The sequence below is a fragment of the Peromyscus californicus genome, unplaced genomic scaffold (genome assembly GCF_007827085.1).
Source record: "Peromyscus californicus insignis strain IS unplaced genomic scaffold, ASM782708v3 Scaffold_12__1_contigs__length_115047231, whole genome shotgun sequence".
NCBI classification, from domain to species: Eukaryota; Metazoa; Chordata; class Mammalia; order Rodentia; family Cricetidae; genus Peromyscus; species Peromyscus californicus.
Window position 1 is genome coordinate 83,825,962 of NW_026294413.1, and position 24,956 is coordinate 83,850,917.

At 44.3% G+C, this 24,956-nt stretch overlaps 1 protein-coding gene across 1 annotated transcript in view; it reads right to left on the reverse strand.

Moving 5' to 3' along the window:
• Window positions 1-3,352: 3,352 nt before the first annotated feature.
• Window positions 3,353-24,956, reverse strand: part of Polr3a (RNA polymerase III subunit A) — a 47,383-nt gene continuing 25,779 nt past the window's right edge. The window contains exons 18-31 of the mRNA XM_052733622.1: window positions 18,380-18,498; window positions 17,646-17,783; window positions 15,660-15,830; window positions 14,387-14,500; window positions 13,103-13,189; window positions 12,938-13,020; window positions 11,419-11,589; window positions 10,164-10,257; window positions 9,880-9,972; window positions 8,307-8,471; window positions 7,610-7,774; window positions 7,286-7,417; window positions 5,492-5,624; window positions 3,353-3,889 (exon numbers count right to left, since the gene is read on the reverse strand). Of these exons, the coding sequence (XP_052589582.1) occupies window positions 3,741-3,889; window positions 5,492-5,624; window positions 7,286-7,417; window positions 7,610-7,774; window positions 8,307-8,471; window positions 9,880-9,972; window positions 10,164-10,257; window positions 11,419-11,589; window positions 12,938-13,020; window positions 13,103-13,189; window positions 14,387-14,500; window positions 15,660-15,830; window positions 17,646-17,783; window positions 18,380-18,498 (1,814 nt within the window). The 3' untranslated portion in view covers window positions 3,353-3,740. The remainder of the gene's footprint in view (window positions 3,890-5,491; window positions 5,625-7,285; window positions 7,418-7,609; window positions 7,775-8,306; window positions 8,472-9,879; window positions 9,973-10,163; window positions 10,258-11,418; window positions 11,590-12,937; window positions 13,021-13,102; window positions 13,190-14,386; window positions 14,501-15,659; window positions 15,831-17,645; window positions 17,784-18,379; window positions 18,499-24,956) is intronic.

The window sequence follows — 24,956 nt, forward strand, 5'->3', positions numbered from 1 at the left end:
TTTCTTAATCTATGAAAGGAATGTATAATGTACTTAGAAAGATGATTGCTACTAACATTTATCATATAGACTTCACCAGATGCTGGAAGCTCTCATCTGCTCTTAGTTTCCTTAGAACATTTTTATCAAATGCTTCATTTGTATCTATTGATGCAATCATGTGATTTTTCTCTTTTAGTCTTTCCAAGTGATAAGTCACATTGCTAGATTTTATATTTCCTAATATTGTTTTCTTGGGAGCACATTAATATATGGTTAGGTTTACTTATAACTTTCATATCTATGTTCATAACTGAAAGTGGACCTATAATTTTATTTGGTTTTCTTAATCTTGTAAACAATGCTAACCTACCCTCAAAAAGAATTGATGCAGAGCCAGACATTGTTGCATACCTCTTGAAAAACAAAACTAGAATTGAGACACTGTTTTCCTTTCTGTTTGGGAATAGCTTTCATTGAAAAGGCAGTACTGAGTGGGTCACAATGGAGCAAGCCTGTAACCCCAACACACAGGAGTCAGAGACAAGAGGATGACTGTAATGTTGAGCCCTAGGCCAGTTAGAGTCACATAGCAGACTGTGTCTTTTTTTTTTAAAGGGCATTAACTCTTCTCTACAGTTTAGTAGAATTTAGATGTTACCTGTGAGGTAGTCAGAGCCTGGAGCTTTCAGTGTGATGGGGTCAGTTTCTACAAAAGTTCCTTGTTTTGTATGACTTTACCACAATCCCTGACAGAAACAACTGGGAGTGGAGTGTTTATTAGGGCTCATTCCATCTCAGCAGAGAAGGCAGGTGGGGAAGCTCAGTCTGTGGAGGTGGGAGGCAGAAGCTGTTTCCATGGCAGCAGACCAGGAAGCTGCCTATAGGCTCAAGGAGCTAGGCCAGAAGTAGGCCTAGGCTAGGCTTTATTGCTCAGAGGCACAGCTGAAGTAAGTGACTTACTTCTCCCAGTAAGCCCCTACTAAGAGTTCCCAACCTCCCACTAGAGGACAACTGTTCAAAGTGTGAACCAACCCTGTGGAGAGGTTCCTGTGACTCTCAGAAATAGAGCTTAAGTGGAAGAAGTCCAAGGTCCCTTAGAAAAAAAGAGAGGTACCCGGGGTCATATCTTTCCTGTCTGGCCCTTTCCTGTCTCTGTGTCTCTGCTTCCTGTCAGCAATGAGGTCCATTTGCTTCTCAGAGGCTCCAGCTCTTCTGCCCCATTACTGGAGGCCCAGCTCAAGCCCACCTCCTCCAAGAAGCCCCCCATCTCCTGCCCAGCACTCACTGTGCCTTCACCAGAACCACTTACTTGTTCCTGTTTTCCTCTGAGACTGAAAGTCACCTTCCTTCTGCCTCTCTCTGGTCTCTGGATGTTCTCCATTCTCTCTCCCAAGTAGACTCCTCAGTCTTGACAACATGTCTATGGTGTACCCTACAGACACTGAAGGAATGCCCTAAGTGATGTTGGTGTCTCTACAACACTGGTGACATCACGGGGATGCCAAGAGCTCTCCAGGATAGATACAATAGAATGTCCCGAGAAGGGACTGCTGATGTCATGGGGAACAGCCTTTGCCACCCTGCTAATTGGTTCTCCCTGAACCGACCAGAAGCCCAGGTTCCCTTTCCAGATTGATTGCCCAGGAATGTGTCTCATTTCTTACTCAAAATCCCTTTATTAATCAAAATGAGCAATTAAATATCAAGAAGCCATGTCAGAGTGAATGTAGGTGAGGAAAGATCACCTTCCTCAAGTACAAGTGTTTGAAAGCACATTCAGGAAGAACCTGCAGGGCTGGTTACAGTGTGGGGTTTAGGTTAATGGTACAGTAATGGAAGCTATGTGCTTAGCTTTAGAAAATTGCCCCAGGAGTCCTTAGCAGATAGAGAATGCAGCCATCAGGGAGCTGATAAAAGTGTGATGATCCATTGGCAGAGGAAACTGAAATAGTGGATCTACCATGAGAAAAAGCCTCAGGCTGAATATGGTGCTCTCCACTCTGCACCAAAGACACCAAAACTGGATTAGTTATAAGCCTCTGAGTTACAGTGAGATTCTGCCTCTTGGGGGAAAAGAAAGGATAGTGGGAAAATAAGGACAACACCTGAGACACACCTCAGTTGGGAGAGTGACTGCCTAGCATGTAGCAAGTCCTGGGTCAATGCCTAATGCTGTCCCCTCACTGGCCCGGCGGCCCACCTGTAATCTCAGCACTTGTGAAGTGGAAGCAGGATGATTTAAGCTCAAGGTGAATCTGCAAAGCCAATGTGAGGACAGCTTGGGAGTCATGAGACTTGTCTCAACACACAAAACAGAAACATACCCTACCTGCCAATCCTTTCTATTGAAAAGAACTTACCATTCTCCCTACCAGTCTTTCATCTTAGGGAGATGGAGGGGAAGGTGAAGTGATGTTTTATATCTGAGGACCGTGCTCTTGCCTTTCCTTAAGTCCACATACAAAATAGATGAAATTGTGTATGACCATGTGAACTACTGAGTAATACCCAATGCTGCCAGCATAGAACTGTGCCTATGACAAACTCTGCCTTTCCCTGAGGGATGCTGCCCCAGAAGGAAGCGTCAGGGTCTGAGGCCAAACCCCACTGATCCCTTCAAGGGACTAGACAGAAGCCATCAGAGACACTCCACTCCCTTCACCAGAGATTAAATCAAGCTAATCCATTCCAAACCTGGGTGTCTATTGAATCACAAAGGATACTCCCATCCAATCATTTACATTCCTCACAAGTGCCTTTGTATACTGCCCAAGGCCCAGATTTCTTATAGGACTGGGTGTAGACAAGCAAAGTGTTGCTGTCACTAAGAGGTCCTGCCCAGGACCTCTGTCCAAAAGAAACTTTAGAGGAACCACCCCTCCTCTTCCTCAGATCTGCTGATGATTTTGTACAGTCTTCACTTGGGAGCCACAGGCTAGAGCCCTTCAAAAGTGACTCACATTACTAGGAAACTACAAGTTTCTATTCCCTTTGCTTTTAAGGCAATTAAATTCAAATAGACGGCTGGAAAGATGGCTCAGGTTATGAGCACTGACTGCTCTTCCAGAGGTCCTGAGTTCAATTCCCAGCAACCACATGGTGGCTCACAACCATCTGTAATGATGCCCTCTTCTGGGCTGCAGGGACACATGCAGGCAAAAAACTGCATACATATAAATAAATAAAAATAATAAATAAATAAAAAATCTACCTTTAAAAAAAATTCAAATAGACAGTGCCTAGCCAGGGACTAGCCATCTCTTCCTGGACCTCACATCCTAGGTGCTTTTCCAGGAATGCTTTGAAGCTGGTGTTCTTGGTTCTACAGTTTCTGGTTTCAAAGTAAAATAACAACAAACACTGCTGTATATCTCTTAGACAGAACAAATAAATAACAGCAATTTATTTACATGAGCACATCAGTGGCAAATCCAGCCCGAGGAGTAGGAAACCAGGACTGTGTCCTAGCCTCTGTGGGCCTAGACCTGGCTCACAGGCATGAGTGGGTACACCTTAGGGTCCTCTGCAGGGTCACAGTGTGGTGAAATGGGCACTGAGAAGACTGAATAGCCACCCTGAGGCCCCACAAGTTAGGTTACAAGCTGATTCCCAGTTTCCCTTCCAAGGAGTTCCTGCTGAGGCCATGGTCTGTCTAACCCTGTGCTCCATTTAAGGTCAATCAGGAATACAGAGTTCTTCTGTTTAGCAACAGATAGGACAAGGAGCCAAGATCAGGAATGATGACCTCCTGCTATAAATTATGTGACAAGAGGGATGTGGAATTCATTTGTGTCGAAGATCAAGGGCCTCCTGGGTGGTTTTGGGTCCCTGTTGGCCTTGTGTAACAGCTTGAAGAGCCCAGTTCCAATGTTCATTGGGATTCCCATGATGATGCATTCGGACACACCTGGAACCAACCAGAACCAAGGTCAGAGAGCTGGATTCACAGAGTGGAGAAAACATGACTGAATCAAGATTGCAGACTTGGGGTCTGAGGTCCAGCTCTACCACATACCACCTGGCTGAACCTGGCTCATCATTTTCCTTCCCATGTATATACCCTAGGGGGATGGCCAAGGAGCACTGTCTCTGGAATGACAGTGCCTGCCTCAGACCAGCAGGTCACCAGAAGTCAATTCAGCTCAAGCCAGTTCTCTGCAACAGGAGTAAAGATCAGGAGATAGACAGCCTTTGAGAGAGTGCTTAGGCAGCAGGATCCCTGCACATGATCAGGAGATGGTGACTTTGCCACCTGCCTTCCTTAGCTTAGTGCCCAGAAGAAAAGATGCCAATGGGGCTGGAAGTGCAGGGCCAGGGGCAGCGTGTCCTTATCAGACACTGGAAGGCAGGTTGCCACTGACTTCAAAAAGGGATAGTGATTTTCTCCTTTCCTGGTTCCACTTCAAGTCTTTCTTACCATCTCTTCCTTCCTTCCTTCCTTCCTTCCTTCCTTCCTTTCTTTCTTTTTCTTTCTTTCTTTCCTCTTCCTTCCTTCCTTTTCTCTCTCTCTCTCTCTCTTTTTTTTAATGGTTTTTGGAGACAGGGTTTTTCTATGTAGTCCTGGCTGCCCCTCAGAGATCTGTCTGCCTATGCCTCCAGAGTAATGGGACTAAAGCCATGCGCAACCACCACCCAGGTGCAAATCAAGAGTCTAAGGCTCTATGCTAGGACTCTTGATTCTACAGGAAGGAAACAGGAGGTAGATGCATTCTATATTGATGCCAAAGACAACTCCAGAACAGAGAGGCAAAGAGACAAACTAACCCCAACACAGTGAGATCTAACACTGGGCTAGTGTTCTCAGCATAGAGACGGGACATTTCCTGTATTGTGGGGGACAGAGGTTGTGCCAAGGCGGCAAAGGTGTTGGTGGTGGGTGCTAGGTTTCAGTCCTGGTGTCTGACAGCTATACTCTGGCTTGTGCATGGGCTTCTCCCATTCTAACCCTCCTCACTTTTCTTTCACTTCACTTCGATGTTGTTTTGAAGACAGGGTCTCACTGTGTAGCCTTGACTGGCCTGGAACTTGCTATGTAGAAGAGGCTGGCCTTGAACTCAACAGATATCTGCTTGCCTCTGCCTCCTGAGTTCTGGGATGAAAGGTGTGCATCCCCACGCCAGGATTTCCATCACCTCTCTCTCTCTCCATCTTCAACCTTTGTCTCCCCATTTTCTGTCCTACTTGTCTCTTAAAATGATGTTCAGTGCCTCACTAGGAGGCAGGACCACAAAACACCCTACTGCTACACCTGGAGGCTCTTCCACTGTCTACCTTCTGTCAATCTTGGACAACCTGTAGGCTGTTAGTCATTGTGGCCAAGTACAGCTTCAAGGACCAAAAGCTCTCCACTAGCTCAGGGTCCATATTTTCTTTTTGGAACTTAAGAACTGTCTGCACTAAAAGGAGCTCACAGAATGGGAAGAGGGAGGGCAGGGTGCCTTAGTCAGTCTTTGGAGACAAATGATCCATTCTTTCTGTAAGCAATAGGCCTTTGATACTGCAAACCTACCGCATACAGAGTCTTTCTGCCCAAAGTAAGCAGCATCAAAGAGATGGTCAGCTGTCTTCTCAAAGGAGGCCAGCATCAACACACTCTCCTTCATCTTGGCCAAGCCAAACCTGGTAATACCCAGGACTTCACCCTGTGCCAGGGAAGATTGTCAGATGAGTCTCAAGCCATTCCAGGAAGTTCAAAACCAAAGCAGAAGACATTATCCCAACACCAGAACCAATAGGAACAGCCAGGCAGCTATTCGTGGCACCACTAAAGGCAGATGGTTTTCAGTGTAACTTCATAGCCATTGGGGTTTGATGATCCCAAGGACAAGGAGCCTGTCTCTTGTCAATTGTACCCAGATGCTATGCCACACAGAATTAGGAATCTGAGGGTTAAAAAGGGGGTTTCTTCTCCTTTCCTATGATCATTAAGCTAATACTAGAAACAATTTAGCTAATTCCAGTCAAGGAAATGAGCCAAACATACACCAGATCCACACAGGACCGCCACTGTCAATATCTTATCACATGAGGGAGGGCTTCATGAAGCCTCACGTGAGGATTTATAGCCAGGTAGTGGTTGTTAGGGCAGGGACAGTCATATTCTTCAATGATGCAAACACTGGCGAGGTGCCCATGGTCCAGTAAAGAACCTGTCCCTCAGCCCTGCCCTTGTAAGCAGCCCTTACAATGTCATTAAAAAAGGCAGGAAAATAGAAGGACTTGTTAGGAAGAGGAAAGGGATAAGGCGGCATGGGAAATGCACAAGAGAGGGAAACAGGGGGTGAATATGACCGAAGAATGTCAGGATATACATACATAAAAAAGTCATAATGAAATCCATGTTATGCATAATTAATATATGCTAATAAAAGCATTTGAGAAAACAAAGTCAATGGGTCATGAGAAAGAGTACCCAAAGTTGATCTCTGGCCTCCACATAAACGGAGGGGCACCCACATGATTATGCACCCACATGTACATACAACAAATAGATATTACAGATCCAGTGAAATACCATAACCATTAAAAAAAATCAATGCAGAAGAAGACTTGCAGACACGGTCTCTTTCAGGGATGCCATGGTCACACTTGGTGTAGTTTATTTTTTTGGTGCTAGAGGTGAGCCCAGGGACTCAGGGATATTTACCACGGTGAATATTTACCTTGCTCTACATCTGAGCTACACTTCTGGTTCCATAATGTCCTCTACTTCAGTATAGGCTTATCAGGAAAGGGTCGTATAAACACAATGCTCTACCGTATGGGGAGGAAGCAAACACCCATAGCAGCTTCCTACTACACTCTCACCTGAGAGCAAGGTAATTTACTCTGTGTGTGTGTGTGTGTGTGTGTGTGTGTGTGTGTGTGTGTGTGTGCGCTGATGGAGATCACACCCAGGGCCCAGGCATGCTAATGCTAGGCAAACACTCTGCCACTGAGATACACCCCAGTCCTACTCTCTGGAAATGGCTACAGAAGCAGCACTGAAATGGGTTAAGGAAATATCACCCAAGTCCCCTGGGCATCTTAGTTTTGGTAATGGCCAGTTTGGCTATAGAATAAGACTAAAGACACAGACAAAAGCCATGTTCAAGCTTTTCTCTTCTAACGATTGGTTGTGTTGAAATTAACTGAAACACCTGATTCCATCAGCACATACGAGCCTTTTGGTGGTGACACCTGACTTCCTGTCCAGGTCAGTCCTCACAGAAGTGTACTTTCTATGCTGTTTACACTCTCTGGCTATTTGCCAGACAGAGGATTTCACGACCCCTGACAACCTGGAGCCTCCCTTCTCCAATACCTTGTAGGTCATCAGGTCGGAAAGCAACATCACGTGCCTCCTGTCGATGCTCATGCCATGGTTGACCATCGTGTACTGGATCTCGTTGATGATGGTTGTCCGGGCAGCCTCAATGCCCAGAGTTTTCTCCACCTAGGGAGAGCTAGGAGTGAGTGGAGGCAGTCCCTTCTGGGAGCTACCTCACTCCTACTTCTTCCCATTTGACAAGCACAAAGCAAACACTGCTCTATTTGCCAAAGTAGATTGTTTTGTAATTGTTGGGGAAGCAAATGCCAGGGACAGGAAACTGCTGGATATTGGCTGAGGGTCCAGATGCAATGGTACCTCATAGGTGTTATTGGAAGTCGTCCGGGTTCCTTTCACACCATGGGTGGCCATGACTGCCCGAAGGTTGTCACCTTCTACCAGAAGCTTGAACTTCTCCTTCCCACTCTGCTCGTCAATATGGATGACAGCTCTGGACACCTCTGGGATGCCCTGTACCACCACCTACATTCAACACAGAACACTCAAGATGCTATAACCTCTAGGTCCCAACTGAGAGGTTCAGAAACAGGGCTGAAGAATGGGCTGGTAACTAGTTCATGCCATTCTCAGCCCCGTGATCACCGGCATTGTGTGTACTCCAGGGGTGCCTAGGTACTGCTGGGGTTAGGGGAAAGATGGTTCAGAGGACTGTGCCCCAACCCACAGTCAGCCTGAAGAGAGAGCAGAAGGAAGACTGAGAGTTGCGGTCTCAGAGCTAAGTATAAAATTTAGCTGAGGGCTCAGTGGATAAAGGAGCTTGCCACCAAGCCTGACAACCCGAGTTTGATCCTTAGGACCCACAAGGTAGAGGGAAGGAGCCAACTCCCACAAGCACACCACCCACTCACACACCCCCAAATCAATTAGTAAGAACCAGATCAACCCCTTAGGCATATGGTCATAAAGTACTGGGGTGCCATCCTTGGTCTCTGTAGTAACCTGGTCCCCATCCCCACTCTTGGCTGTCTCTCCATGAGAGGACTCTTGGTCTCACCTTGGGCAGATCCTCTTTCAGAAACTGCAGCACATAATACATGGAGCTCTTGCTGTTTTCCCTGGGGGTGACACACACCACGGCCTCACCATGAACAGCCACATCACCAGGCTTCACTCGGAGCTTGGATGTGCAGATGGAGTACCGCACTGTCTCAGCATTCACCTGCAAAGTGCCAGGGGACATTACCAACAGACATCTGCAGACTTCTGTGTCAACGGCTTTCATCCTTGATGTCATGGTGGCTTTTTTCCCCCTCTTGTTCAACAAAAGGGTTTCTCTGTGCACCACTGGCTATCCTAGAACTCATTGTGTAGACCAGAGTGTCCTCAAACTCAAGAGATTTGCCTGCCTCTGCCTGGCTCATAATGGTTCTTGAAGAAGTCTTATAGTCATGTTTGTGCTACCTGGTCTACCACAAAATTTACTTTTATTTTGATTCATGTGTATGTGTGTTTGTCTGTGTGAATGTATGTCATCTGTGTGTAGGTACACATGAAGACAGGAAGACAGGGTCAGATGCCCTGGAGGTGGAGTTATAGGAGGTTGTGATCTACTCTGTGGGTGCTAGAACAGAACTTTTATCTCTTGGAAGAGCAGTAAGAAGTGCTCTTAACTGCTCAGCCAACTCTCCAACAAATTTTGATATACTACATATTTATGTTCAATATCTGTGCTTGATTCATAAATAGCAGATTCTTTTCACTCAAAGAATGAACATTTTCCTCACTGAAAATTCATGCCCAACCAATGGCAACAAACAGAGCCCATGGTGAAAGTTCTGAACTGTCTGGAGAACGGAGGCCAGGAGGACTAAAAAGGTTGCTGTTTGTGTGCTACACTCCTGCATGTAACTGGATTCTTCATTTTTTCTTTTTTTCCAGTCACTAGACAAAACCCAAAACCTTGTACATGCTAGGCAATTACTCTCCTAACAAGCTACATCAATGCCTATAAATCAGCTCTGTTGCCAGAGTCACAAGGCCCACAGCAAGATAGACTTGACTGTCATGTGGGAACCACAGCCTGTGGCACTTGAGAATGGCTTCCAGAAGTTCTTCAAGGCTAAGACTGGCTTAACTATTAGAGAGCAAGGGGAATGTGGCAGTTTTCAGTCTGCAATCCCAACCAAGTCAGCTGACCCCTAGATACATGGTTACCAGTCAATTGTTCTCTATCTCCACAAATACCAGTGTGAGGGGTCAGGTTAACCCACCAACTGAAAAACCAGCCAAGCCCTGTGCTGAGACCCACAGGTGAGTAAGGCAGAGCCAGCCCTGGCTCCTTCCATAGGACATGAAGATGGATACAGAGATCAAATATCCTAACATGCTGTGATGGTAAACCACAATGTAGAACACACCCACACCAAGTCAAACAGTTTCTTATGATGGCCATGTCTTGTCTGCATCAAGGCCAACTCAGAAGGACATGACAGTCAATGGGGTGACCAACAACAAGACCAGCCAGAATTTACAGTGATTCTCTGCCTGCTGAACGTTAACCCTGGTTTGGTAGCACCTGTCTCAGGACCATGGGATCACATCCTCCACATTTTACCTCTCTGACTCACCTCCAGTCTCAGAAGTCGGATCCGTTCCAGGGAAAGCTTGACGAGAATAAAGCAGTCATCAGGAAGAAATACTTCTTCAATATACTCTGAGATCTGCCATGGCAAAAGAGCAAAGCATTGTCTTCACTCTCATGTCCACTGCACCATCCCAGGCCTTCAAAGACACACTCCCCGCCAAGGCACACGGCCTCTGCTGCAGGCCCATCCAAGCTGTGGTGCCGCATCCACACATTGCTTAAAGGAAGTTTGACAACATTTTCTTGTTATCAAGAGGGATTCCCTACCTCTCCCAGGAGGGTTTTCTCAATTCTGCCTTTCACCAGGCGTGCGTAATCTGCATCATCATCCTTGTCTAGGTGCGCTGTGATAATTGGAGTGCTGAAAGAAGGAGAAAGGATCAGCACACAAGGGAGGGACCAGGACTGTGTGCTGCGAACTGCTATAAAATCTGAGTGCTCCTCACAAACAATGAGTACTTTATTAGAACTCCTTTGGGGAGGGCTGCAAGAAAGGACTTTAAAGACCCGTCACTGAGGCTAACTAATTTCAGAAGACCCCAAGTGCCCATTCCATCCAGGAGCAGGTTTAAGAAAATTTCCTGATGGAGGGAGCCCTCCCTCTTAGTTCCCCAGGGAACCAACTCCTCATGCATTTCACCTCCCTCGGGTCCTTCCCAGCAATACCCCTGCTCCTGTGACCACCACTATCATCTTCTGTCTTCACAGGTGACAGTATCCCATCAACACAGGCCCTTGGCACAGATCTGACCAGCCTGCAGGGAGGCTAGCAGACCTCCAATCACCATGGGTATCTACAGTACCTGGTCTACAACCAGGAGCCGCTATTTCTCATTAGATGCTATTCTTCTGCAAAACTTAGAGAATAGGTAAAATCATTTTTATCCCTAAAAATGGGATGTATCTCTAGTTCTTCTAGTCTCGGGTCTCTTGAAAACCTGACTGAATCACTAGGGGCTTACAGAGAATGGCTACGAACCAAGCAGGAGAAAGATCATTCAGGGCTATTCAGGTGTGAAATAATGGCATCCAAAGGATGAAACGTCTACTGACCTAGTGCTCAACACTGTTAGCTCATTCAATATTTTCTCTTTCAAGTAACTAGTAGCCATAAAAACCCAAAACAGGGGATGGGAGAGTTGGTTCAGCAGTTGAAAGCATTGGCTGCTCTTTCAGAGGTTCTAAGTTCAATTCTAAGCAACTACAAGGTAGCTGGCAACCATCTCTAGTGGGATCTGATGCTCTCTTCTGGCTTAAATGCTTGCATGTAGACAGAGTACTCATATATTCATAAATACATAATATAAACAAATGTTTAAAAAAATAAAACCACAGATCCCACTTTGACTATATCGAGTTTTAACTTGAGTGACTTCCTATAAACCCAAACACTGATCAACACAGTAAGCCTGCCCTCTGAATACCAGACAATGCCCCATTAACAAATCACAGGTATTCATGTGGAATCCTATCATATCACAAGGACCATTGGTCCTCAAGAAACTAGCCAGGGAGCAGCTACCTGATGGCCTTGGAAGCATTGATGATCTCTTTGATCCGTGGCACACCCAGGGTGATGTTCATGGAGGCTACCCCTGCAAAGTGGAAAGTCTTCAGGGTCATCTGGGTGCCTGGCTCACCAATGCTCTGTGCACAGAGTGCACCCACTGCAGAGCCTGGCTCCATCTGTGCCCTAAAAGAAAAAGGCACAGAAGAGGATATGATGTAACAGTGAAAAGGACAGCGGAGTTGCTGGGCACAGGCTTCTGGTTACTGCCTCTTAAAAGAAAATATATAGATTCTGTTGGGTTTACTATGGAAACAGCAATTGGCCAGACAATGTTGGTGCCAGAGAAAGAGACTGGCATGGACTAGAAACAAGCAAGGCAAGCAAGATGGTCAGAGGGACAGACAACATGACTAAATTCTGTGTCCTCAGTATGTGATACACAGAGGGCTGATGTCCAGTGTGTGGAGTAGTTTGCAGTGGTCTGCTCTTACTGGGTATTGAGGTATTTAGAGAGCTGGAATCTGCAACAAAGAATACGAGTTTCCTTATGTGTGGGAGCCCGTTCTCGGGTTCCTTGTGGCTTTACCCAGCAGGTCTGCATAGAGGATGATTAGGACCACGGGCCTGAGTGCAGGTGTCTGAGATGGTCTGCACTTGGCTGTGCTGGGGGAGGAGGTCTTTTGCTCCACTCCTTGGCGTCTCTATAAAAACCCTGGGGCAGAGACAGTCGGGGCCCGTTGGAAAAGGTTCCAGGCCCTCTCGAGGCTATCCTTTATTTTCTATCTGTTTATCTCCGCAAGATTCTCCACAATAAATCCTTCTATCTAATATTTCCTGCTGCTCGCACTCAAGAAAACTTTGGGGAACTGTGGGGGTGGTGGGTAAATGCCACACACTTATGGGCAAAAGACATCCAGGAAATTCCTTGTAAGTCCTTTCATGTTAAGGAGCATCCAGCCAATGGTCCCACTGGAGACCATAGATGACAGGCACAAATCTGCCCAATCCTGGCAGTGATGCTGGGACAGTGTACTTGTCACTTTTTATTATCAGCCTGACCCAACATAAAGTCACCAGGGAAGGGGGACTCTCAATGAGGAATTATCTAGATCACATTGTCTTTGGGCCTATCTGTGGGCGATTTAGACTGTTACTTGAGATGAAAAGACTCCCCCTAAAATTGGCAGAATCATTTCATTGGCTGGGGCCTAAACTGTGTAACAGGGAAGAAAGCTAGAGCATAAGCAGAGGCAAGCAGGCAGCATGGGTGTGTTTGTTTCTCTATGGTCTTAAAAGTCAACGTGATGTGACTAGATGAGTTCTTGCCTTAACTTCCCCCAAATAGACTCTAATTTGGAACTGTGAGCTAAAAATCAATTCTTTCCTCCCTAAGTTACTTTTGGTCAGAGTATTTTTATCACATCAACACAGACGAAACCAGGTCAGTCAGGATGCTGAACCCAGTAAGAATATCCCAGGCATGGGAGCCCTGCATGGATGCCTGGCAGTCTAGAATAATTAGCATGCCTACCTCATGTACTTGTCCCTACAGGTCTCCAGAAACTTCTCTATTTGGGTGGGGGTGATACGGTCCAACTGGTACAGCACACGAGGCTGGAAGGACAAAGCCAAGTGCACAGTCAGGACTAGCGGCATCTGTGAAACCCTGTGTCCCACCAGTCTGGGAAGGCCATACCTCTGTTGTGCCATTATCGTTGATGCCATATTTATCTCTGGTTTTCTTGATCTTCTCAGACACCCCTTTAATGAATGTTTTTATTTCCTGAAAAGATTATAGAACACACATCAATTGTACAATTCTCAATGATTTAGATAGCACAATCATTTTGTAATCCCCAACAATGGACACAGTGTACCATATCTTAGCAACTGCTAAATACACAGCATCAAGGATGTAATAAGTGTCTTGGTTCTCTTACACAGTGCTTGTAGGAGCCTTCCACTCTGGGGAAACTGACCCTCTGCTTAAGATGTGGCTAGGTCTCATCACCCAACCTTTTCCCATGAGTGATCTTGGGCCCTGATCTCAGCCACATGGCTGTGGGAAGGAGCTCAGCATAGCTCTGGGGACTTTATGAGACTTACATTTCCACACTCAGAGTATGCATGCCTCCACTGTGAAGGCTCTTTGGAAGCATTATCAATCACTCTGAACATCACTGTCTCTGTCCTATGGTTACAGCTTCTCAGAGTGCCTTGGTCTAGTCAACTCTTCTTTTTCTTTTCTTTTCTTTTTTTTTTTTCAGGACAAGGTTTCTCTGTGTTGTCCTGGAACTCACTTTGTAGACCAGGCTGGCCTAGAACACAGAGATCCACCTGCCTCTACCACCCACTGCTGGGACTTAAGTTGTGCACCACCGTGCCTAGCACAACTCTTTCTTTATATTGAGAAGGTGTGAGACATGGAGGGTAACCCTGCAGTTCAGACATCTTTCTAGATAGAAATGATTTCATTTAAGAAAGAGCTTTATTAAAGTAAGAATTAAAGTCTCAAAAAGAGCTGGAGAGATGGCTCGGAAGTTAAGAGCACTGATTCTACTTCTAGAGGATTCATGTTCAATTCCCAGCACCCACAGATTCAAAAACAAAATGTAAACCAAGGAAATCCTCAAGGCACACCATAATGAAGGCTCTCAAGAGGAATGGGAAGACAACACAATGGGTTTCTGATCTGTGATGGAAAGATGCTGCAATCTGAGACACATGGCAGTCACTAGTGACAGATGTTCAGAATGGCTGCAGAAGGAATACGAGAGTGGACGTGGGCTGGTGACAGGGCTCACACAGACCAGCTCTCTAGGTTCTTTCTCCCAACAGGAAGACAAGACATTAATTCTTCATGCTGGCTAGTGAGATACTGCCCAGGACACAACAAAAACCACACTAAGACCACGGTTTACAAAATGCACTGGGAGACACTTGACAGACCACGTTCTCACCACCACAGGGCAGAGCCTACCTGCAGGAAGCTGTCTGGGCAGCAGAGGAACTCGTTCTTCTTCACGATGGCCTCAGTGGTCAAGGTGAGCTCGTTCTTACTGAGAGCAGGTTCGCTCTGACATGGAAACACTGCCTGAGTACAGAAAGGACATGGCGTTACATATGCCTGGTGAGGGGGAGGGAGAGTACTAGGCAGAGGAATTTACCAGACATAAAACGACTCAGTGAGCTTTTAGCAATCTGTCTCCCTCTTTGATAAACTCTAGACTCCATTTTTCATCTGAAAATGAAAACCAGATAAGCTGATACTCTGCCTTTTGTTAGTTTATCTGAGATAGACTCAGGTAGCTCAGGCTAGCCTCAAGCTCACTATGGAGTGAAGCTGGCCTTTAACTCCAGATCCTCTTCCCTCTCAAGCCACAGGACTACAGGCATGCACTATCATCCCAGTCAGCAATCCCCACCTTATTTAAAGAGTTCCACTCTAATTCATGAGTATGGATCTTTTACTTCTCAATTCGACTCCAGCCCAGAATTGCATTAAAAATGTACATTGCTGTAGCCAGGCCGCATGGCACACCCTGTAATCTCAGCTATCTGGAAGGCCCAGGCACATAAATCACAAGTTCAAAGCTTGCCTGGCTGCTGAACATATTCAAGGCTAGTTTGGGCAGCTGAGCAAGGCCTTGCCTGAAAATAAAAAGTAAAAGCATACCATGGGTCCAGGCCTCAAGTCTGCACTACAAAAACCATCCAGCCAACTAAACATCTCCAGAGGGGAAGTGTGTCAACACTCCTCAAGTTCATGGGGTTTCCTCAATGTTTTAGTGCTTTCTGACCCATTCTCAACTGGTGGCTTCCAACTACTAGAAACAACTGAAAAACCACCTCAGTGGAACCACCTTCTGCTGCTAGAAGATCTGGGTCAAAAGGCACTAAACTGAAACCCAGATGAATCTTGTCCAATTACTATTCAAAAAGATTGGTTTCAACTCATATTCCTGGCTACAGTATATGAAATGAGCCTTCTGTCCAACACCCATTCTTTATAAAGCTTGTCTCTAGTCCACTCCACTAGAAGAGAAGAGCCAGAGCCTCTTCCATTGGCATCTGATTTGGACTAACAATAGGCTCAGGAATGAAAACAGACAGAGTAACTACTAGTAATAAGGTACCAATCTAGTACTGAGGCACAGATGATTAAGTGGGAAGTGTGGTACTATAAACAGTGTCAACACCTATGACAAAGCCCCCCAGAAGACTGTACCCCTCAACAGAGTGCTGCATCTCACTTTGATGTTGTCCAGAACCCTTTTAAACTCCAGAGGCTCATCTTTGCCCTCCATGGCAGCAGGATCTAAGCCATCTCCTCCGTAGATGAACTGGATGATGTCACCAGTGGAGCTCCGCACTGTAAGATCATACTGGGAGCAGAGGTCTTCCAGGGATTTGACCAGCCTTCTCTACAGGAAGAGAAGGAGGCTCAGATGCCTGGGGAAGGCTGCTTCATAGCACACAATCAGACTTGCCATTCAATTTCAAGGTTATAAGTCATTTGTTTGCTTGTTTTTTATGGTGCTAGAGATGAACCCAGGGCCTTGTGTGTGCTAGGTAAGTACTCTGTTACCAAGCCACATCCCCATGAGGTTACAGGTACTGAAATTACATCAACAGCACTTTATTAGAAATCCCTGAAGAGTCCCTCCATTGCCTGAGAACAGCAGGGCCACATATGGCTCACTAGCCTGTGCAGTGAGAGACAGCTCATGCTCCAACCTCCAGTCTTACCTGTGTCAAGTCTCCCTACAACAGAAATTTCACCAGCCCCAAGAACTCTGCACACTGCTTTCCTGGGCCGATTAGCCTTCCCACCCAGCTCCCTATGGTGCAAACTAGTTTTTATGCAAATTCAAGCCAGAGTCCATGCAGACTTCAGTGCAGAGAATCAGATGCAAGCCCTCTTTTGGGACAGAAGATGAGGAAGCAGGGCTACAGACTATGAATTAAGGGCAGCAACCATTTCTCAACTATGCTTGGGAAAACCTTCCTCCACCAGCCAGCAGTGTGACTCTGGCCCAGAGAATGAGAGAAATCCTAGAAAACAACCTTGCTCTTGCCAGAACCCACTGCTTCTAGGTTATCCCGGTGCTCTTGGAAATTCATACTGTACATGTAAACACCCTAAGTTACAGGTCCCCACACCATGAGTGGAAAAGGCATTCACAGTTCCTTTTGATGAACGTAGCACACTTCAAAAACAAAGGGCAATTCGCAGCAGATGTCCACAGCATCAGGGGATAACAAACAAGTACAGACGGGGCACTGTCTGCACAAGTGACTCTGGCCACTATCTTACCCTCATCACCTTTATGTGGCTCACTGGCTCATCAAATCCTGGTTTTGCAGTCTGCAAGGTCCTCACTTCCACAGGGGAACAGACAGGACAAAAAGAAGAATAAAGCTTATGGCCCAACAATGTGGCCTGCCACCTTTAACTGGTGTCATAAACAGTAAAAAAAGATGAAAAATTTTGGGGGGCTAGCTCAGCAGTTAATGCACTGGCCTAGCATTAAGAGGCCCTGAGTTCAATCTCCAGCAACAGAAACACACACTGATTTTCTTGTAACACATAGAGCTATTGAAGAATTGGAGAGTGGAAATGAGCATAGAGTCTGAAAAGAAATCCTCTGCTGTGACCTTAAGGGAGACACAGAGGGTCAAGTTTCACAGCCATTTATAAGTGCAGCAAAGAACCCTCTAGATCAGCCCTGTCACCCTGAAGCTATAATTCCTGGGAGCCACGGAAAGGATGAATGATCAGACCTAACCAGTGGCAAGGTGAGAGTCAGAAACCTCTCAGTAACTGGCAGGCAGTTATCACCCTCATGCCCCAGTCATGTTAGGAAACAGCTAAGGGAGGCTGAATGAGAAGTCCAGGCTACAAGCTCAGCATCCCCCTCTAGAGGACCTAGCCATTTGGGACTCTGATCTCATCTCTACCTTTCAGAGTACACAGGATAATCTGAGCTTGGTTATTATTTTGTTTCTTTAGTTCCAGAGCACCAACTAAATGTTCCCCTTCAACACCAAGAAGGGGGGTAAATCTCAGCTCTTGTATAAAACGCGCGGGCGCGCGCACGCACACACACACACACCCACACACACACACACACACACACACACACACACACACACACACAAACCTACGCACAGAACAGGCATGGCTTACTCTCACACAGTGCTGTTGCTCTGCTGCCAATGACACTTCCTCAAGTTACCTGCATGTATCCTGTTTCAGCAGTCTTTACAGCAGTGTCTACAAGTCCCTCTCGACCAGCCATTGTGTGGAAGAAAAACTCAGTAGGTGTTAAGCCAGAGTAAAAGCTATTGGCCACAAAACCTTTGGCAGCAGGGAGCTAAAGAGAGGGAGGAAAAAAGAAAATCAAACATAGTTCAAGTTCCAAAATTCTAAAATCCATCCACATAAGAAAATGTCCCCTGGAGGCTACACACATATCCAGCCAGTGACCCAAGAACTGGCAGGTACCCTACACCCTTGCCTACAGGAGAAATAATTTGGACACACCATCTTTGCTAGGGTGCCAGTGCAGGTAAATGGCTCAGAAGAGGAAAATATGAGTTGGAGCTGCTATCCCAGAAGTGTTAAGGACCTCAGAGGGCACCCAAGTCACTCCCTGGGAAGCCACTGTCTTCAAGACATCCTTATTGTGAGCCAGTCCTGCACACCTCCAAACCAGATCCACCTGGAGCTAGAGCTACTGAAAAGGTAAAATAGACTGTAGTGATGGTGGTGCAACTCTGACATACCAACAGTCACCGAAGAGGAACTTCACATGGGTGAAGACTGACATGAAGTGCAACTCAATGCCACAGCCACACATTCTATGTAAACACCCAGTGAAAATAACCAATGGCTTTAGATCCTGATAAGTCTGTGTTCCTCAAGGGACATTCTAGACAAACAGACCTTCAAGCTTCCACTGCCATTTACCTTCGAATGCTTCTCAAAGTGAGGCAAAGATCTGTTTTCAAAGCCATCTGGAACCCGGGAGCCACTGATGGCTTGCTGTCCCACACAGGCGATCATCTGTGATATGTTAATGAAGGAACCTGGGAACAGGTCAGAAATGTAAAACTGTACTGGAAACAATAACAGAAGCCAGGCAGGACAGAGGGATAAAATAGAATGTGACACAGCACAACCCTTACTCTCACAGCCTAGGAGTCCAAGGGACTGAAGGACAGTACTACAGTAACAGTTGGAACCAAGGAAAGGGCTCTGGAGCATGTGCAGGTGTGGGGTGCAGGGAAGGGCCACTGGAGTCTTTCAGATGACCGTCAGACTGGCCTCTGGACATGGGGTCTGCAGAGAGAGGATGGGGAGAAGGAATCTGAATGTGTGTGGAAGAGAGAGAAGCAAAGATAGAAGAGGGGAGACCCCAGGTGTGTACAGGAGCAGGGAGTAGAACAATGGGTAAAAGGCAGCCAACTTAGAGAGCAGGGATTTTACTTCATAATGAACAAAATGACAGCAATAGAGGCCCTGAGGTTCTGAGTTTGAGCATGGTATTAGGAAACCTAATGCTGTAAGAGTCTGAGTAAATATGAAGCTAAGGAAGTTTGCTACATCTAAGCTAGTGCTATAGGTCAGTGATAGAGCACTTGCCTAAGATGCATGAGGCCCCGGGTTTGATCCTCATGTGGAGGCCAAAATTACTCAGGGTCAGAGAATGTGAGCTTCCTTTACCCAGCAGGGCTGCATAAGGGGATGATTTGACCACAGGCGTGGTTACCAGGTGTTTGGAAGGGTCTACACTTAGCTGTTCAGTGTGCTTTGATCTAGCAAAGGGGAGGTCTTTTGCCCCGCCCCTTGGCATTGTTATAAAAAGCCCTTTTGAATAAACAGAAAAGGCCTTGGGTATTGACCCAGGTCCTCCCAAAGCTATCCTGTGTTTAGGTCTGCGTACTTTCTGCCATAGCGGGGCTGTGGTGAGGAGAGCGCAGTCAGCCAGAGTGCTTGTGAGAGCAGACTGACAAGCTGACAACCTTGACAAGCTAAGCAGCAGAGACACCAGACCACAAGAGAGGAGAATGGCAGGCAGCAGCTTGCAGAACAGCATCCCCGAGGGTGAGACCATGATGGAGGTAGTGCTTCAGACCCTGGGGAAACTGCTAGCTGACAGCACACCAGGGTGGAACGTACCCAGGGATGTGGAGAAAGCAGAGGAAGTTTTCGAGTCCTCCCTGCAATGAAATGGGTCTGAGTCTTAGCAGCCATGTGCAACAGCAGTGCTCCAGGTTGAATGGTGGATACACTGAAACTCACACCAGCCTGAGCTCCCAGCAGCAGAGTAAGGTAGAGCTGCCCCAAGGGCAGCCCCCAGAGGCTTCCTGGACTCTGAGTGCTGCATTCGAAGACTACTGGCAAAGTAGGTAATGGAGCCGGGGTGCAGTGGCTGCTACTGGCCGAGGCTGGGTTTCCTTCCAGACCAGGTTGCTGAATGAGAGCTGTAGCTCATAGCTGCAGGGAGGAACCTTGAACTCCTGGGGTAAGAGGCAGTTGAAAGCCCTCAGTCCTGGGATTGGGACTGTAAAAAAGTCACACAGCTTCTATTTGCTAGCTGCACAGATAATTTTTTCCAAAGGACTCTGCTCAGCTATGGTGATGGTGATACAACCTTCACCCTGAGGCAGAGTTCCTAGGGTAAGACTGTGTGGTGGTATTTTACTTGTACTGAAATGTGATTTTAATTGTATGTTAATAAATAAAGTTGTCTGGGGGTCAGAGCTATTAGAGTCATAGCAAGTGCATGGCGGCGGTGGCGCACGCCTTTAAGGACCTGGAGGGCGGTACATTCAGGCAGTGACGAGGCAGTCACATGTTTGGGTTTACAACCAATGAGAAGGCAGAACAGGAAGACTTTAAAGACAGACACACAGGAAGTAGGTCTTTTTCGGAGAGCTCTCTTGGCTGGAGAGGATCCCTGAATCAGGAAGGGTGAGGCTCTTAGCTCTGACCTCTTGGCTTTCTTCTCTGAATTGGCTCTGTGTTTCTTATTTTATAAGACCGTTGGTTACATCTACATTTGGTGCCCAACGTGACAGGATATAAAATAGAGCTACAAAAAATTAGACCCCAAAAGGTACAAATTAGGAGAGATCGACTACAGACTCTTAATGACTTTCAAAGATTATTTGGAGATATTTCTCATTTACGAACTATTGTTGGGGTAAAAAATGATGAACTGAATAATTTGTTCAAAACCTTAGAAGGTGACAAGGACTTAAATAGTCCAAGAGAATTATCACCTGAAGCTGAGAAAGAATTGGCCTTGGTAAAAAAGAAAGTACATGAAGGGCACGTGGATCGTATTGATCCAAAGCTGGATTGCATTTTGGTTATTTTACCTTCTAGGCATTCTCCAACAGGAATATTAATACAGAGGGAAGATATTATATTAGAATGGATATTTTTACCAAATAAACCAAATAAAAAATTAAAAACTTATGTAAAAAAAATCTCTGACTTGATTTAAAAAGGAAAATTGAGACTTCGTCAATTAGCAGGAATAGACCCAGCAAAAATTGTCGTACCTTTAACTAAGGAGGATATTAAAAAATTATGGACAGAAAGTAAACCTTGGCAAAGAGCTTGCAGTAATTTTTTGGGAGACATTAACAGCAAATATCCCAAAAGCGATAGAATTGATCTTATAAAGAGAGCTGATTGGATCTTGCCTCGAATTGTACGGGAAAAACCCATATCTGGAGTTTGTACATTTTATACAGATGCCAACAAACAAGGAAAGGCAGGTTACAAATCAAAAAATTTAAGTAAAATGGTTCAAAGTCCTTATAATTCAGTTCAAAAATCAAAATTGTATGCTATTCTGTTGGTATTAATGGATTTTTCAGAACCTCTCAACATAGTAACCGACTCTCAGTATGCTGAAAGAGTAGTATTACATATTGAAACTGCAGAATTTATCCCTGATGCTTCAGAATTAACTTCACTATTTATTCAATTACAAGATACAATCAAAAAAAGGAGTCATCCTTTATATATAACTCACATTCAATCCCATACTGGTCTGCAAGGCCCTTTAGCACAAGGCAATGATGAAATTGATAAATTATTGATAGGAAATGTGCTGGAGGCCTCAGAATTTCATAAAAAACATCATGTCAATAGTAAAGGTTTAAAAAAGGATTTTTCCATAACCTGGCAACAAGCCAAAAAAATAGTAAAGAAATGTCCTACTTGTTCCTTCTACAATCAAACGCCATTACCAACTGGATGTAACCCAAAAGGTACTCAAAGGAATGAAATCTGGCAGATGGACGTGTTTCACTTTGCAGAATTTGGAAAACTGAAATATGTACACCACACTATCGATACTTATTCAGGATTTCAGTGGGCAACTGCTTTGAGTTCTGAAAAAGCTGATTCTGTAATCACTCATTTGCTAGAAGTTATGGTCATCATGGATATACCTGCACAAATCAAAACTGATAATGCTCCATCATATGTCTCTGTTAAAATAAAACAGTTTTTTGCTTATTACAATATAAAGCATATTACAGGCATACCACATAATCCTACAGGTCAAGCAGTTATAGAAAGATCAAACAGAACTCTAAAGGATATGCTAAATAAACAGAAAGGGGTAACAAAAACCCCCAGAAACAGACTACATAATGCTCTATTAACTTTAAATTTTCTTAATGCCAATGAAAAAGGAACAACAGCTACAGAGAGACATTGGATAATAGGAAAAACTACAGAATTAAATCAGCCTATATACTTTAAGGATGTGCTGACCTCAGAATGGAAACCAGGGTATGTGTTACGTTGGGGACGAGGTTTTGCTTTTGTTTCTACAGGAGAAGATAAGTTGTGGGTACCATCAAAATTGATAAAGGTTCGATTTGAACAAGAAAAACCTCTTAATTAGAGGAGGTGATAGTTCTTCAACCATTGGATTGGATTGTTTTATATTGTATACAAATTATATATATATATTAAAATTGATATTGTTAGAAAATGCTATATGTATATCTCTAATTGTACTTATACCGTTCATTTAACAATGCAATTTTCTGATCCTTGAATGTTATTATTACCAACTATTAGGATATAAAAAAAATGAAAGTTAATAGTTAGACATTACAATAGAACTTGTAGTCATATTAGATATGTTTTAAAAATTGAACAGATATATTTTAGACAGGTCATCTTCAAACCCTTCAGAGATCTACAGAATATGGTATTTAAAATGTTTTAATAACTTAAAAAACTTTTCTTTTTTGTTATGATTATGAGACATGTCGGCTCCTGGCAGTACCAATCTACTTCAGAAAAAATATGGGCATTGAAGAAACTGCATATGGAGTTAACTTTCATTATGGCAAAAGTTAGCCACTGGACAACAAAGTATCCTCGAATCAACTGCTGACAAAATGGACAGACAGGACATGAAACAAAAAACTACTGATTCTTGCCAAAACAAGTATGATTATGGCTTTATCAAAAGGCATCTTCTGAGGCCAGGACAATATGGCACCATCACTGAAATGGCCTTCGCAATTCGGAAAAGGTACAGTGCCCTTTTCTTCGAAGGCAGCTAAATAGACAATGGGCCGATGGCTTCTGATGTGCAATGAAACAGCAGCTAAAACAGTTATTCTTGAAGAGTAACTAAGCTTACGCCTCACAATAGTAAACTGGCATTTGACAGAGGGATGTGGAGAAGAACGGGATGCTGAGATGAAGCCATATATACACAGCCAAGAAAAATGGACAGCTGAATTAAAAAACGAACAACAATTTCCAGAATTTAAAATCCTGAATCATGGCATGACACTAGTGGAATTCAGATGTTTCTGGTACATGGACTGCTCTCACCCAATGTGAGGTTGAACTGTTGACCTTGTGTACATCCTACTTCACAAATGAGTCTGTCAGATATGCTAAGCCTATAGACTGAAGATGATGCCCCAACACTGTGGAGAAACCTCAGGTGACTGTCCAGGCAGCTGGCTGTTTCTGTCAACTCACAAATTTTTTGGAAGTTGCTTGCATGCACTTTCTGTTTTTATTTTTGTTAGCTAATATTATTTCCTTCTTGGGTCTCTGAGGGAGTTGAAGATTAGGTAGTTATAGTTAAAGGTTAGTTAGTTATAATTAAAGATTAATTAGGATAAAAAGTGAATTAGATACATTTTGGACTTAACAAAATAGGATAGATAATGAAATTATTTTCTCTGAATTTGTCAAATACAAATGGACTAGACATTGTTTAGACATTTATTACTTGTATATATTGTATATAATCATTGTACTTTTGTATATAGTTTTTCTTTTGTTAGTTATAACCTTTTTCTTTTTTTTTCCTTTTTATTAAAATAAAAAAGGAAAAATGTGGTGGTATTTTACTTGTACTGAAATGTGATTTTAATTGTATGTTAATAAATAAAGTTGTCTGGGGGTCAGAGCTATTAGAGTCATAGCAAGTGCATGGCGGCGGTGGCGCACGCCTTTAAGGACCTGGAGGGCGGTACATTCAGGCAGTGACGAGGCAGTCACATGTTTGGGTTTACAACCAATGAGAAGGCAGAACAGGAAGACTTTAAAGACAGACACACAGGAAGTAGGTCTTTTTCGGAGAGCTCTCTTGGCTGGAGAGGATCCCTGAATCAGGAAGGGTGAGGCTCTTAGCTCTGACCTCTTGGCTTTCTTCTCTGAATTGACTCTGTGTTTCTTATTTTATAAGACCGTTGGTTACATCTACAAGACTGTCATAAAATGTTGCTGTAACTGAAAGCAAAGTTTCAGAGACTGTTTGAACTGAACTGTTGCATTTAGAGGAACTGCAAAAAGTTTTTGGTTGTGGGCTTCTTCACATTTGGAACTTTAAGGCTAGTATCAGAAAGCTTTTAGTGGAATATTAAGACTGGTACCAGAACTGTCGTTTTGAACTTTTCAGACTTAAGAAATAGAATGGACAGGAGTGATTCAATTACAATAGGACAATTTTGAATTTACTTACAAATATAAACCCTATTAACTGTGATGACTTATGAACTGTTTTGTGTATGCATATATGCTTTATTAACTGTGGTGGTTCACAAATTGTTTTGTGTTCCAAAACAAAATGGTTCTGTTTAAATGGAGAAGTTTGGTTTTTTTTTTTCTACACAGGCCCAAGATGCAGCTCAAAAAATTATAAAGAAAAGGGGGGGGCGGTGTTTAATTTTTTAAAAAATGTTTTCTTGTCTTTTGAATGGATTAATGTTAACTTGTGTTAATGTACCTTATGTTTTGTTAGCAAGAAATGCAAAATGTTTTATTAAAAAATCACTTTTGAATATTTGCTAAAGTTTGTGAAAGTGTAAATAGTCCTATTGAGAGTTTGCTTTTGGATGTAAGTTTGTAAGAATTATAATTGTGTATAGTAATATTCATGCTAGAATTACATTAATCTGTTGATATTAATAAACCATGGTTTGATGCAGTTGCATCAGGAATTTACTGATTTATTTGCTACAGTTACATCAAGAGGTCACTG